The sequence below is a fragment of the Triticum dicoccoides genome, chromosome 2A (genome assembly GCF_002162155.2).
Source record: "Triticum dicoccoides isolate Atlit2015 ecotype Zavitan chromosome 2A, WEW_v2.0, whole genome shotgun sequence".
NCBI lineage: Eukaryota > Viridiplantae > Streptophyta > Magnoliopsida > Poales > Poaceae > Triticum > Triticum dicoccoides.
Genome location: NC_041382.1, coordinates 21,554,519 through 21,567,486, shown reverse-complemented (window position 1 = coordinate 21,567,486; position 12,968 = coordinate 21,554,519). Strand labels below are relative to the sequence as shown.

The 12,968-nt window shown below is 41.9% G+C and overlaps 1 protein-coding gene across 4 annotated transcripts; it reads right to left on the bottom strand.

Annotated features, from left to right (window-relative positions):
- On the bottom strand, positions 1-8,764 carry LOC119352890 (protein MRG1-like). 4 transcript variants are annotated; one of them, XM_037619478.1, is made up of 11 exons: positions 8,494-8,764; positions 7,652-7,705; positions 7,460-7,473; positions 5,552-5,697; positions 5,079-5,117; positions 4,793-4,851; positions 3,984-4,088; positions 2,406-2,485; positions 1,239-1,408; positions 515-599; positions 1-426 (listed from the first exon to the last, which is right to left on the bottom strand). In XM_037619478.1, the coding sequence occupies exons 1-11, from the start codon at positions 8,638-8,640 to the stop codon at positions 342-344; spliced, it is 984 nt and encodes a 327-aa protein (XP_037475375.1). In that variant the 5' UTR covers positions 8,641-8,764; the 3' UTR covers positions 1-341. The 4 variants fall into 4 exon arrangements, with proteins under 4 accessions (XP_037475375.1, XP_037475378.1, XP_037475376.1 ...); XM_037619481.1 differs by having other exon boundaries at positions 4,814-4,851; XM_037619479.1 differs by having other exon boundaries at positions 5,079-5,114; positions 8,494-8,763.
- Between the last annotated feature and the right edge of the window lie 4,204 nt (positions 8,765-12,968).

Below are 12,968 nucleotides of genomic sequence, written 5' to 3'. Positions count from 1 at the left end.
TGGAGGGGGCACTCGCAATTTGGTGTTGTCCAAAGAAGGAAATTATTCAGAGTTGGCAAGAAAACAGAGAGATTCTGCAAATGTACACTAGTGAAGTGATGTAGGACAGTCTCAGGGGCACCACACAAATGCAAGGATTTTGTACGCAGGCCAACACTGACGTTGGACAGGTCAGCTACATGAACTTGTTGTTAGCAAGCAGAGCGGCGATCGGCGGTCACGGGTCACACATCCCACAAAATATCCACATCCAAGCAACAACCAGACTATGAGGTGTGAGCTACGCAGTACAAATCCAGCAGTGGATGGCGCATCCGACATACAGACACCAACGTTTGCTTCTATTTGCCTTTTGCCCCATCAGCGCCTTTGGAATCACCGTCGTACGCAGAAAGGAAGAAATGAACCTGGTTCTTCTGCAGAAACCTGACATTTGGTCGATACGTTTAGCGGACCAGTTTGGCCTCAACCAAGAATCAAGCACACGCTGACAATTTAATCGAGAGTTGCTTACTTGAGAATGTCCAGTAATTTCTGCTGCAGCTTGTTGAGTGCATCTTCTTCCATGTTCACAGAAGAAAGTAGCTCTGGTAGTTTCACTGTAAAGTGGTAAAGTAAAGCCGTTCAGACGCCATGGTAACAATGTCATGGCAAGGTGACAGTCAGAAAAATGATATTGACATAATCAAGTAAACAATCCTACTAAACTAATCAAAGCACAAGCAATGTGCTTTCTGAGGTACCGACAACTATCCCAGATCAGTTCAGCAAACATATAATGTACTTGGCAAACAAGTCTCCCCATAGTAGAAAGCTAGTGGTGCATGGCCGCTGTTTTCAGCCCCTTTGCAAGGCAAGAAACATGGTTTGCTTCCAAGTAAACATGCCAGCTTTTTTTTATTTCATTGGGTTTTGGGTGACTTGCAGAAAGAGAACCAAACTGGGGTAGAGTCCCTTTAGAAGACAAGAAATTGTGCACCGAGCTTTATAGGAAGACTAAAATTATAATGCCTCCATGAGTAAGCATCTTATCAGTTCAAACAACAATAACAAGGATGGTAGATACTGCTACAACTGACTGACAGTGGATCAAGGAAAGTCAAATAAAGTAATAAGATAACACCTAACGTCATTTTCCAAAGCTCTCACGAGCACTTCCAACTGAGCCACAGGGGAACTATATGAAAGGATAAATCAAAGACATAAGACAGCTCCTGGAGTGGAAAATTTGGACATACCAAACAGGCGTAGTAGATGCTCAGCTCCATATACAGTCGAGGGTGAAACGTCACCTTTAATTTCCTCCTTATACTGTTTTTGCTCTTTCTTGTATAAAAGCATGGCAGGCAATGCTTTATCAAAGTAACAGCGTAATCCTTTCGTTACCTCAGCACAAGAGTCACTTATCCTTCAAAACAAAAGGTGGTAACCTTTAATGGAGAAAACAATGCTTGACAAATGACACAAGTAGCTCTGGGTCACAATTAGAACACTATTGCACAAGAGAATTTGCAACATTTAGACAGCCAACCAAATAAACAGTTCTTCATTAGCTTAAGTTGTTGGGAACTTCACCACGCTGATGGCGAATTAGCAGATTTGATCCAGGAAGGTTAGAAGGCCAATTGATGTTTTTTTTTCTTTCTGTCATATTAGTACGCCTAAAAGAATTGGCACATAAATTATCTGCTGCATGGTAATAACGATCACTAGCAGGGGGCGCAAGGCACATCAGCTAAACTATAAGCCAAATCTGTGCAGATGGGATGAGTTTCAGCAAGCCTGATACAAATTGTTAGTATCCTGGCTGCAACAAATCATCCCAAGCCCATGACAAGCCCAACAAGCGTACAGTAGTTAAGAAATAGTAATTCATTTAAGAAAATTACAGACCCCGCTACAAATAAAAAAAGAATTGTTTTTGGTAATATTGCTGGAAGAAGCCACCTGAAGTTATGGAAGGCTTGAGCTCAATCTCAACATAAGACGTCATTTTTCTCACAGAAAAATAAAAACAGGTCTTTGTGCCTTACATATGCAAGCTATTAAGTTCCTTCAGAACTAATCAGACCAAACGTTTTTTGCTATATTGCTGGAAGAAGCCATCTGAAATCAGGGAAAGCTTGAATTCAATCTCGACCTAAGAAAAATCGATTTTTTTCCACACAAACAAACAAAAAGCAGTCTGTGTATCTTGTACACCTGCTAGCTGTTAACTTTTATCTGAATTTTGCATGGAGCTGTTTTCTCTGACAGTAACTAAAATGGCACTACGATGCTTCAGCATTATGCAGTCAAGCCGTTGCATAATAGGAAAAAAATGGGAAGTTCACAATTCTAGTAAACTACAAATGTGACCAGAAAAAGAGGCTAATAAACAAGATATCATAACATAGATTACTGACTTGTTATCCTTCTTTACCCGATACTCCAAATACTTCGTTAGAATATCATCAACAGTGGGCGATCGAGGTAGTTTTACAAGCTGCAGGACAAGGAAAATGCTCAGATGATGTCATCAAATTATAGCAGAGAATTTCCCAGAAATAATCGAGCCAAGCAATGATTTTCAGCCCACAAGTCTGCAAGAACAAAGATGTGGTTCTCTCTGTGATGACAAAAAAACTGATGAAAATGATACCATGCTGAAAATGCAGGATTCTCAGCATGATTTTCTAACAAATAGCATTGTAAAGTCCAAGTCTAGCGCGGTGGCAATTGACTTAAGCCCTGTTTGGAATCACTCCGCCCCGCTCCACTCCGCGGAGCGGAGCTGGGCTTGAGCCGCTCTGTGAAAACGAGCTACAGCCTGCTCCACTCCAGGAGCGGAGTCAAAGGAGTGGAGTGGAACCAAACAGGCACTTAATGGAGACTTTTATGGATGGCGGTGCAGGATTATCCAAATTTCTAGCTTGAGGACAAGCTGTTTTGTAAAGCGGGTGGAAATGATACTTCTTTACGGATGCACATTTTGAGCGTGGGAATCAAAGAAAGCCAGTAACTCGTAACATGATGAGTTTGGGGGTTTTGAATATATTTTATCAAAAACTAGGACTAGAAAATTTCTGCAGATTTTCTCAAATTAATTAAAGCTCAAATGGGAATTTCATAGTAATTTGTGTTCAGTATTATTAAATTATAACATAAGTTGTATGTACTTTATTTGGTTTCAGCATATTATAATATGCCTCACTGATTCTTTGTGGATTTCCTGGAGTTCATTTGGTATTTTTCTTGCTTTATTATTATCTCTCAGATATTCTTAATTTGAAAATGCCTATTTAATTCATCCAGCCTCACAGGCCAAATCTCCTCCCGGCTCATCTCGCTTCCCCTCAGTCAGTTTCCCGATACTGACCATGTAGTCCACCTGCCACCGCCTTAGGGTAGAATTAGGTATCCTTTCCGGATACGATTAAGTAAACTAGAAAATGATATGATGATTGAGTAGAAGGACATCCTGTGTGATCTTTTCATCAATCAAGAAAAATTGCATCCCCCAAACAAAGCGCAGCTCAGAGCCATTTTGCTCTTGGCACAAGAGGGGGAGCATGAGCTATTTGTGCTACCCTTTTCAATCTCCCTGAGACAACTTCTTCAATCTCCTCTTTCCCATCAACGAATATCAGCCCCATAAGAAGTAAAAAAATATATGTTTGAACAGAAACTCAAATCTCAAGTACTGGATCATGTTTGGAAGTTAAATAATGGTTTCTTTTCTAGTAAAATGTTGGTAGCTGTCTGATCCGAGCCACATCTTATCGAATGGCAAAGACTGCTAATTCATTATTTTATTCTAAGGTTTGTTCCTATTTAATACATGTCCTTCCATTCGCCGCTTGTTATTTCTTTTTCTTGGTTCATGCTATTTCCCAACCAGCTGAAACACTATGCAACTACCAACTAGTGATGTAAGAAAGAAGATGAGTGCAATTCAGATATAAATAAATGAATGAAAGATAGTGCAGTCAAGAATTAAATACCTTACCCAGCTGCGTGACAAACTCCCAATCATCAACAAGTTGCTTCTTTAGTGTTACGGGAAACTGTGACATTAGGAGACTCTCTGATGACCTTCTTTCCTTTTCCTAAATCAACCAAGGTGGAGTCATTAATACGTTACAGCAACATCACAAGAAACTTGATAAAGGACTATGCAAACTGATTTATTACAGTCTACCAATTTGGCAAAGATATCTGAGCATCAAAGTTATTAGTCTATTTCATTAAGCTGGACCATAACTTCATACTGGATAAAAATGATGGTTCTATGTCAAGCTATCGAAACTAGGTAACTGATGCTCGCCAGGTCGCCTCAACTAGTGGCGATTTCAATTTTTATGATATAGACCATACAAATGCAATAACTTGAACAAGTATGCAAAATCTCTCAACAATCATTTTTCACACATTAAGCTGCTGGCTCATTCGCCAAAAGAAAAAAAACTGCTGGCTGCTGTTGCAGGCCATTATGCATATGCTGTCTAAAATATGAATTTGGAGGTCAAACTGCTACAAGACGGCAAGAGAATGGTGTCATGTATTGCACGGAAGTCATAATTTTTGTGTGAATTGTCATCCTCAGTCAAGGAAATTTGAAGATATCACTGGACTTATGCAAATTACAAAATAAAGTAAAGTACAGTACTAAACAATAAATAAGTATTAGCATTTTGGAAGAGCGCAGAAGTGCAAAAGGAGATATGTTTAATATTAGTATTGTTCTGTATATGGATAATATGCATAGAGTATGAACTTTATAGAAAATCAAATCAGATACTTAAGAATGTACATGTTTGGGAATCATAGCCACCTCAACGCCAAGCTGATTCTTGCGCTTCTTCCCCTTGACTGGAATTTCAACATAACAAGTATATTAAAGTATGTATTATACAACTACTCCCTCCGTTCCAAATTACTCGTCGTGGTTTTAGTTCAATTTAAACTAAAACCACGACGAGTAATTTGGAACGGAGGGAGTAAGTAGCTGGGGAAAATCTGAAAACAGATAAATGCACCAATAGAATAAAAGAAACAGATGACATAAGGAATTCTGTTAAAAAGAAGAGTAAACTTACCAAGACCCTTAGTGTCCTCTTTATCGCCTTTTGCATCTGCTGAAAGCAAATATGAGAGCCAATCGGGAGAAATTTCAACCAAAAGACCATAAGTATAAATATGGTCGAGATATGCCGACTTTCTAATGCCCTATCAAAGTTCTGAAAGGCGGCCACCTAACCTACCAAGGCTCTAAGAGACACCCTTACTAGAACAAATCACCTTTTAGAACATTGTAATCTATATTCATTACTTCATTAGTGCAGACAGGTATAACTAGTGACATGCTTATCTATCACCAAAAGTTGTTTCAGCACCTATCAAAAAATCATTCCAATAATGGGTTGCAACTTAACAATTTACTTCAAAAAGAAGATATGCAGGATGGAATTTGAGCTACATCAGTATGAGATGATCAAAATGTTCAGTTATAGCCATCCCATGGATAGAAATGAATTGCAAGATGCTGCAATTACTGCAAAATGTCACTAACCATTAGAGCCTTTTGGGTTATGCTGTGCTGACCGTCCACCAGTCCTGACAGTCTTGTCCCCTGACTGGTTTTTCAGCTCTAGTTGTTTGCGAACATTCTCTTCAGTCAACTTCAATAAACGATCACTTGCGACCCATTCATCCCAACTATAACCATTGAAAACTGAATAAGTTGAAAAGAATGTGTACAACTGTACATGGAGGATTAGAACAGCAGGGATGGAGAATTAATTAACTGCAGTGATGCTGACATAATTAAAATGATAGAAGCAAGCACTCAACAGGGATTCATGAAAAAGTTAATGGAATATAACTGTGCACAACCATAAATCTGAAGATGAAATACCATCAAAAGATGGCCTGCACGTCAACTCTTTTTAGTTGTTCATATTAATAGCAGGTAGCAACTAACATATGAACCCTCTTCCGCAAAATTCACCAAGCCACTCAAACAGTTGTATTAGCTCATTCAGAAGTCCATATAAACAGAAGACAAACCATACACTTTAAAACTGGCAAGTGCATGAAAGCAGAATTTCGGTTGGCACAATTACTGAACCAATCCCTCCATCCTTCTGCTTTATTCATATTGCCAAATCCCATCCACCACCAACTCAAAACTCAGTCATACAAAGAACATGGAACCACTTAGGCTGCTGAGACATATCAATACCCTGTCTAAGATGCCTTCAATACCACAATCTTCGAACTTCAGGAAATGAAATGCACAGCTAAAAACAAATTGAGTAATAAAAAACAAAACAAAAACAAGAATGGAGCCATTAGACATCCGTATGGGACACAATCCAGGGCCTTGACTGTGATAATGAGCAAATAAAGTATCACTGTTGTAATATATTGTCACTTTGTTTTGCAATATTAGTACAAGTCCATTGTGTGTACAAATCACAGAGCTGCCTGATCTTAGTAATGAGTAATGACATTGGATCATACATAATGCTATCAATTGACAAACTACAAGTCTACAGCCACTTAACCTCCTTTATGGCATTAAAGTGGGAACAGAGAGTCGAGTATTGCAACAACTACAGTCTTGACTTCTTTGACGTACATCGCGAAATGATGGTGCACAAGTAAATGGCCTTCTATTGTGAAATGGGTTTGCTTACTGTTAAGTTTACGAGGAGTATGTTGGCAACAGACAACGAAATCAAGGGTATAATAGAATAGGACATAGACACCAAAGGACCAAACATATGATCATGCACTAGACTAGCACTGGCGCATTATACAATATCAGTCAACTTCATTAAACTAGAACATAAATTATTATGTTATAAGGGATCAAAACTGGCCATGTTATAAGGGATCAAAATTGGCCATGTACAATACAGGCAGAACATGCAGCTCAAAGTCAAGGCTTTTAAAATAATGTGATGTTACATAAAAAAAAACACATTATTTGATACAAATATATCTGGCTAAACGAAAAGGCATTTGGTTTAGTCAATGCTAAGAAGTGAAAAGCCATGCATAATTTCGTAACCCTCATGAAAACTAGGTGTTGCACAGTATTCCACGATTCCAAAGATAGGCATACACACAAAATTGAAGAAGTTCAACAACTTCCAAGACGCAGCGCGAAATTTTATTTCTTGAGCTGAAATAAGAGCAGCAATAGTGCATCTGTTGTTTAACTAAGTTTAGAACATTTCCTTTGTAGAGAGTTCACTTTGTAATGATAGAATGGCTACTGTATGTGATGATGATGTCAATTGCTTGACCAACAAGAACATCGAATAAAGTATATTGCAACCAAAGAACTACATATCTTACAAATATCACTGACGTATGCATCAATAGAAAGAACAGGAACAACATAATGATACATTTCTAATTCCAAGTAATATGGAAGACTTATCTAACAGCCACTATGGTATGCACTTACTTTTTATTCCATCCCTGCAAAAAGGGAAGAGACAAAGTTAATAACAGCGGGAAAAAGGAGCTACAAGGAAGAGCGGACACATATACAGAGATTATACCTTCCGATATCTTAATGCTAAGTGTGGCCAATAATTTCAAAACAATGCTTTTGAGGTAATTATCATGTTTTACAATGGCGATTAGGGGGACTTACAAGATAATGGACAAAATACCGCCACTCGTCCTCCCGATTTTCAGTTTTTTGAACCTTCAGAAGATTCAAAAAGAATTGTCATCAGCAACATATTCAGCATGTATCAAAAAAAACATCAGCAAAAAAATATACACCAAGGGAACATACACCGCATACGCTTATATCATGCAATTCCCAACCGGACATTTACAGCTTAGTTCCACATGCCAGCACTTGAGAAATGTTGGGAAAGAGATACCAGTACATTTTAGCAGAAACGAAAGCGGTCTACTACAACTGGAGAAAGAAAATAAAGAGCACCCGTTTTGTTCTCCGTTTACTTGGGTTGCGTTCGTTTCTCCCATTATTGAACCAGGATTACTGAGGAAAGAATTGCAGGTGTGCAACTGGTAAATGTCATATAGCCTTCAGGTGTCGTGTGCATTTACTTACAAATGTAGTCCCATCTCCCACTCCTTGTTACTTACTACATGAAGTACCCATGGTCCAAGAGATCAATCCACCTGGTGCTAATCATGGTCCTAAATAGAAAATTATGGCATAAATAAATATAAAAGATCTGGGCGGCGCAGAGGAGGAACGGCGCTGCGTTCCTTCCTTCTCTGAAGAAAAGAAGAAGAGTGCTGCGCCGTCCGATGCGATGTACACGGCCTCGGATTACAACTCCCTGAACCCTCGCCTGCTCCGACGGCCCCGCCCCAAACCCTAGCCGCGGACGGAAAAAAAACGGAACGGAGGAGCGAGACCTCCCGGGAGCCGACGCGGCGGCGCGCGAACCCTAGACCGGAATGGGAGCCGCGCGGAGGCGGGGAGAGAGGGGGAGGGGAAGGGAAGGGGGCAACCTTGGCCTCGTAGAGGAGCGGGCCGTGGTAGGCGAGCACCTTCTCGCCCTCCGTGAAGCAGACCGCGGAGCCCCTGGCCCTGTCCCTGTCCTTCCCGGCGGCGCCGCCGCCGCTCGTCGTCGTGGTCGTGTTGGAGCTGCCCCCCATCGCGCCGCGCCCGCACGCACGCACGCCGAGGGAGGGGAGGGGTGGGAGCGGAGCGGAGCGGGGGGGAATTCGGAAATGGGGAGGGGGAAACTGGAGGAGGCGAGGACAGGAGAGCGAGGAGAGGAAACCGGCCGGCAGCGGTTAGCGGAAAGAAAGAAGAGGGACGCGGACGGGCCTGGAGCAGAGGCCCAAACAGAACAGAACAGAACGAACGTGGCCTTTCCTTCTCACTAGGCGGCGGCCCTTCTTTCTCGGGGAAGGAAGGAAGGAAGGAAGGGCAACTCCAACGGGCCGACGCAAACAGACGCAGATTTTTTTTCCCGCTTTTTGTCCGGTTTCTTCTTTATCTCATACCATCGTTGACCCCGCCTGGGCTCAACGGAAGCGGAGCCCCCTTTCCCTTCTCTCCGACGGAAGCACCCTCTTTTGCCACTTAAGATACGGGGGAAGAATATACCTCCGGGCGGGGCTCCCGGCAGTACGGTTGAGCGGGCTGCCTGAGATGGGGAAGACAAATGGATCCGTCGCGGGCAGCCATATACTAGCGTAGTGTATCCGTGTCCTGGGAGTGAAGCTCCACGTGACAGTACATGCACATAGTTTTACCTTTTTTAGTTGAAAATGTGTCTAAAATGTAATCGGTTTTGTTCGGTTTGTATGAAATCCGTCTATGTTTGCATGAATATCATCCGGTTTGTTGAAAAAGAGTTTATAATGTATTCCCAGTTGCATTGGGTAGCGTTGTCCTCTGTCGCACTATGCGAACCAATGTGCAAGCAAATGGAGTTCTGAGCAACAGTGATTCCAATCAAACAACAGACCTACGCCGTTGGTGTCCACTCAGCTGCTCCACCGTTGCATAATGTAATATATTCACTCGATTTTTCCTACACCGCGTAGATTTTGCACTCAGGTAACTCCTGTGGCATTTTCTTTCATGACAGTTTTCTGTAACTCCTTCGTAACAACAGACCTACGCCGCATCAATAGTCAGATGAAAGAGAATGCACACTAGCCAATGTGAGAAGCTCCACGTCTGCTTGCTTCTTTATGGTTTCTTCCAACCCTTGTTTGACTTTGATGATCCGAACATCTGATTGCTCTTTCCACTTCACCGCGTCGTCAAGTAGATTTTTGCGGGTTGCCTGCTCCGTCTCTGGTAGCTTCTTTATGGCTTCTTCCAGCTCTTGTTTGGCTTCGATGAAGAGAGCATCTAATTGCTCTTTCCGCTTCATCAAGAGGTCAAGCACATTTTCGAGGGCTGCTATACGCCTTCTTTCCGCCTTTGTTAGAATCACGAGGACACGAACACTTGTTGACTCCACCTGGCACGTAGGACTAGCCTCAAAATCCGATATTGGGGTTGAGCATACTTCCCTCCTTGCATGAACTGCATCCTGCCATTAAAAAGTTACAACAGCAAACTTGGCAAGACTGACTAACTTCTACTCCCTCCGTCCCATAATGTAAGACGTTTTTTGACGGAAATTCGATACGGCTCATACGAGCATGTGCTCTTACTATTTGAACCGATTATGTGTTTTGGGATCCGAGCCCCCTTATGTATAGCTTCCCGTATATCCCTTTATAGTCATTGTATTGATTTAGTTGAACAGTTCACATGGCCCACATCTGTCACTCAATTAATGCGGCAATAGAGGTCTGTCCCTAGACGGCGTAGGAAGCATTTTCTCCACCGCAAGATGTTTAGCAGTTGGATGTCCATCACTCAATTAATAGATGATGTAACAAGCCCTTTCTTACAAGCTAACGCTCTAATTTAGTACGTCGTCACTTGCTGCTTTGGACTGTGCAATTACCTAGGCCCTGAATTGGAAAAGTAATTACCAAGGAAATTTGGATGTCTGAATAGTAAACACAAACTGCCGTGGCTGGAAACCTAGTCACTTGTTCTCGGTTAGGATTGTTTTTTCGTTTATCCTTTTCTGCTTATGAAGAAATGTAGCAGTTTTAGCAACTTTCCAGTGTAGCCTTTTGCAAATCAACTTTCGAAGCACTAAATAATAAATAGGTAAGCCCTTTGGAGTTTTCACAGTGTTATACATTCATGTTTTCTTTTACTAGGAAGTAAGGTTCTATTGATGCTGGTGTTCTTTGTTTTTTAATTATGTGATTGATGCACTCATGTAATGGTTAGTTTCTGTCTGATTCGAAATTTGTTTTTTCATTATTAAAAGTGTACTGCACATCTGCGCCAGCGTAAGACTCAATAAAACAAATCACGGAGGATACAACTCCTCAACAGTAAACCAGGTTAGGACATGAAACTTCATCCCTGAGGCTGGTCATAGTGGGGGTAACTTAAGTACTCCCTCCGTCTAGGTGAGTAAGCCATCTTAGGTTGTGCACCGTGACCAAAGAGGAGGGGAAAATGAGAGACATTAATGTCTATTTGCTAATTAATAGTATTGCATGCAATGAACTAACTATTGCATGTCGTGTTTGATAATCTCAAGTCATTAAAAGCATGCACACCCTCATTTCTTATTGGTTGATATGTCAAGAAGCAAGAAACGAGGTATAAGTTAATACATTGCGCCTAAGTGTTTTGGGATTATTTGGTTTTCGTAAGATGACTTACACACCTAGACGGAGGGAGTAGTAACTTAGAGTCCAGATCAGCAATTTCGCTTACGTGGCATTGAATTAATGAAGAGAGAGTAACTTAGACTAGCCACAGTGCATAATAACATACACTAGTAACATACACATGTCCCTAGACTATGTTACTACCTTCATAGTGGGTAGTAACATAAATGTAGTAACATGCAAAGCTTCATTTATTAGGTTATAGACTCATATTGCATTGGGACATGTGATGTTACAGTAACTAGCTAAGTTACTGTAACTACCTTTCTCCTCATTAACTCATTGCCACATAAGCAAATTTGCTGAGTTGGACTCGATGTTAGGCTGGTCATAGTGGGGAGTAACTTAGACTAGTGTCATATGCATGACACTAGTCTAAGTTACTACATTCATAATGTAAAGTAACATAATAATAGTATCATGAATGGCTTCATTTATTAACTTGTAGACTCATCTTGTCTCGGGAAGCGCTATGTTACAGTAACATATTATGTTACTATCTCTCATTAACTACTTGCCACGTAAGCAAAATTTTCTTAAAATGCGCTATGTTACTACCTAAGTTACTCCCACTATGACTAGCCTTACTGCTGAAGTTACTCCCACTGTGGCTAGTCTTATAGTAACCTATTTGGTTACCGTAACATAGCGCACAGCACGAGATGTCTTTAATGCCAAATCGATCCAGTGTGGCTGCGTCGCTTAAAAAAAGAGCTCGTCCCTTTCCTTTGCGGTCGGGGCCTCCATCCATCTCCCTCCCGGCCGCCTCCATCTACCCTCGCCTCCCTCTCCGTCTCGTCGGCCAACGGCAGCTCCGGGCGGCGGCGGCTCCAACCGGGGAGCCACCCGAATCATGGCTAAATCCGGTGCCCACAAGGAGGCAGCGCCAGCCCGGTCGTCGGCGACCTCGCCACCACATCACTTCCCCGGCGCCCCGGCAAGCTCGCATGCCAACCCCTCGCCACAGCCGCTCATCTACCCCGGCGCCTCGCCGAGCTCCGCCGCCAACCCCTCAACGCCACCGCACTTGTACCCCCATGTCATGGAGACCTCCTCTGCCAACCCCTTGTTGAATACATGGTATAGTTCTCTGCAGCAACTGCAGTTTCTTAGCTCGCATTTGCATCGCTTGGCAATTACTATTTTGCGTTCTGCTTGTGGAGTTCCTGATTCAGCAGTTGTACGTGTTCAAGCAGATATTCCCAAGTCTGTACCTATGTTCAGGTCGTTGCTTGCTTGATATTTCAGATGCATTTTGTACTAGACTAGCAGAGACTAGATTCAGTTAACTAGCAAAGACTAGGTAAAATAATTTGGTGTGAGATTCACTTAACTAGATTGAGTCCCAACATGGTAGTCTTCCAAAATCTATAGCAGAAGCACTGTTCTTACCTGATGACTAGAGTTCTGGATTATCATTTTTAGGATTTGTAATATAGTTCATTCAAATGGAGCAGTATTATGCTCATGAGTTCTCATATTTGTAACAGGAGGCCAGTGTGTACCACACTACCACTGCACCTGAAGCCTTGCTAAGTTTTGGACAGTTCCCGCCAATGCACCCTTATAATTTCCGACCTCCGCCAACACACCATCATGAACAAGGGCACCAAAATATGGAGAATTTGCACTTTGTTGGTGCTCCCCCACATGATTCCTTTTCAACACACTAGTAGAAAAGGGGCAATGGTCCAGGTCAGGTCAGCCCATTAGTCCCG

Coding starts and splice junctions, on each gene's coding strand:
- LOC119352890 (XM_037619478.1), bottom strand. CDS start 8,640: ATGGGGGGCAGCTCCAACACGACCACGACGACGAGCGGCGGCGGCGCC. Junction 2,486..3,983: donor TTGTCACGCAGCTGGGTAAG/GTATTTAATTCT, acceptor CTTGTCCTGCAG/CTTGTAAAACTACCTCGATC. Junction 1,409..2,405: donor CGGGTAAAGAAGGATAACAA/GTCAGTAATCTA, acceptor TTTGTTTTGAAG/GATAAGTGACTCTTGTGCTG.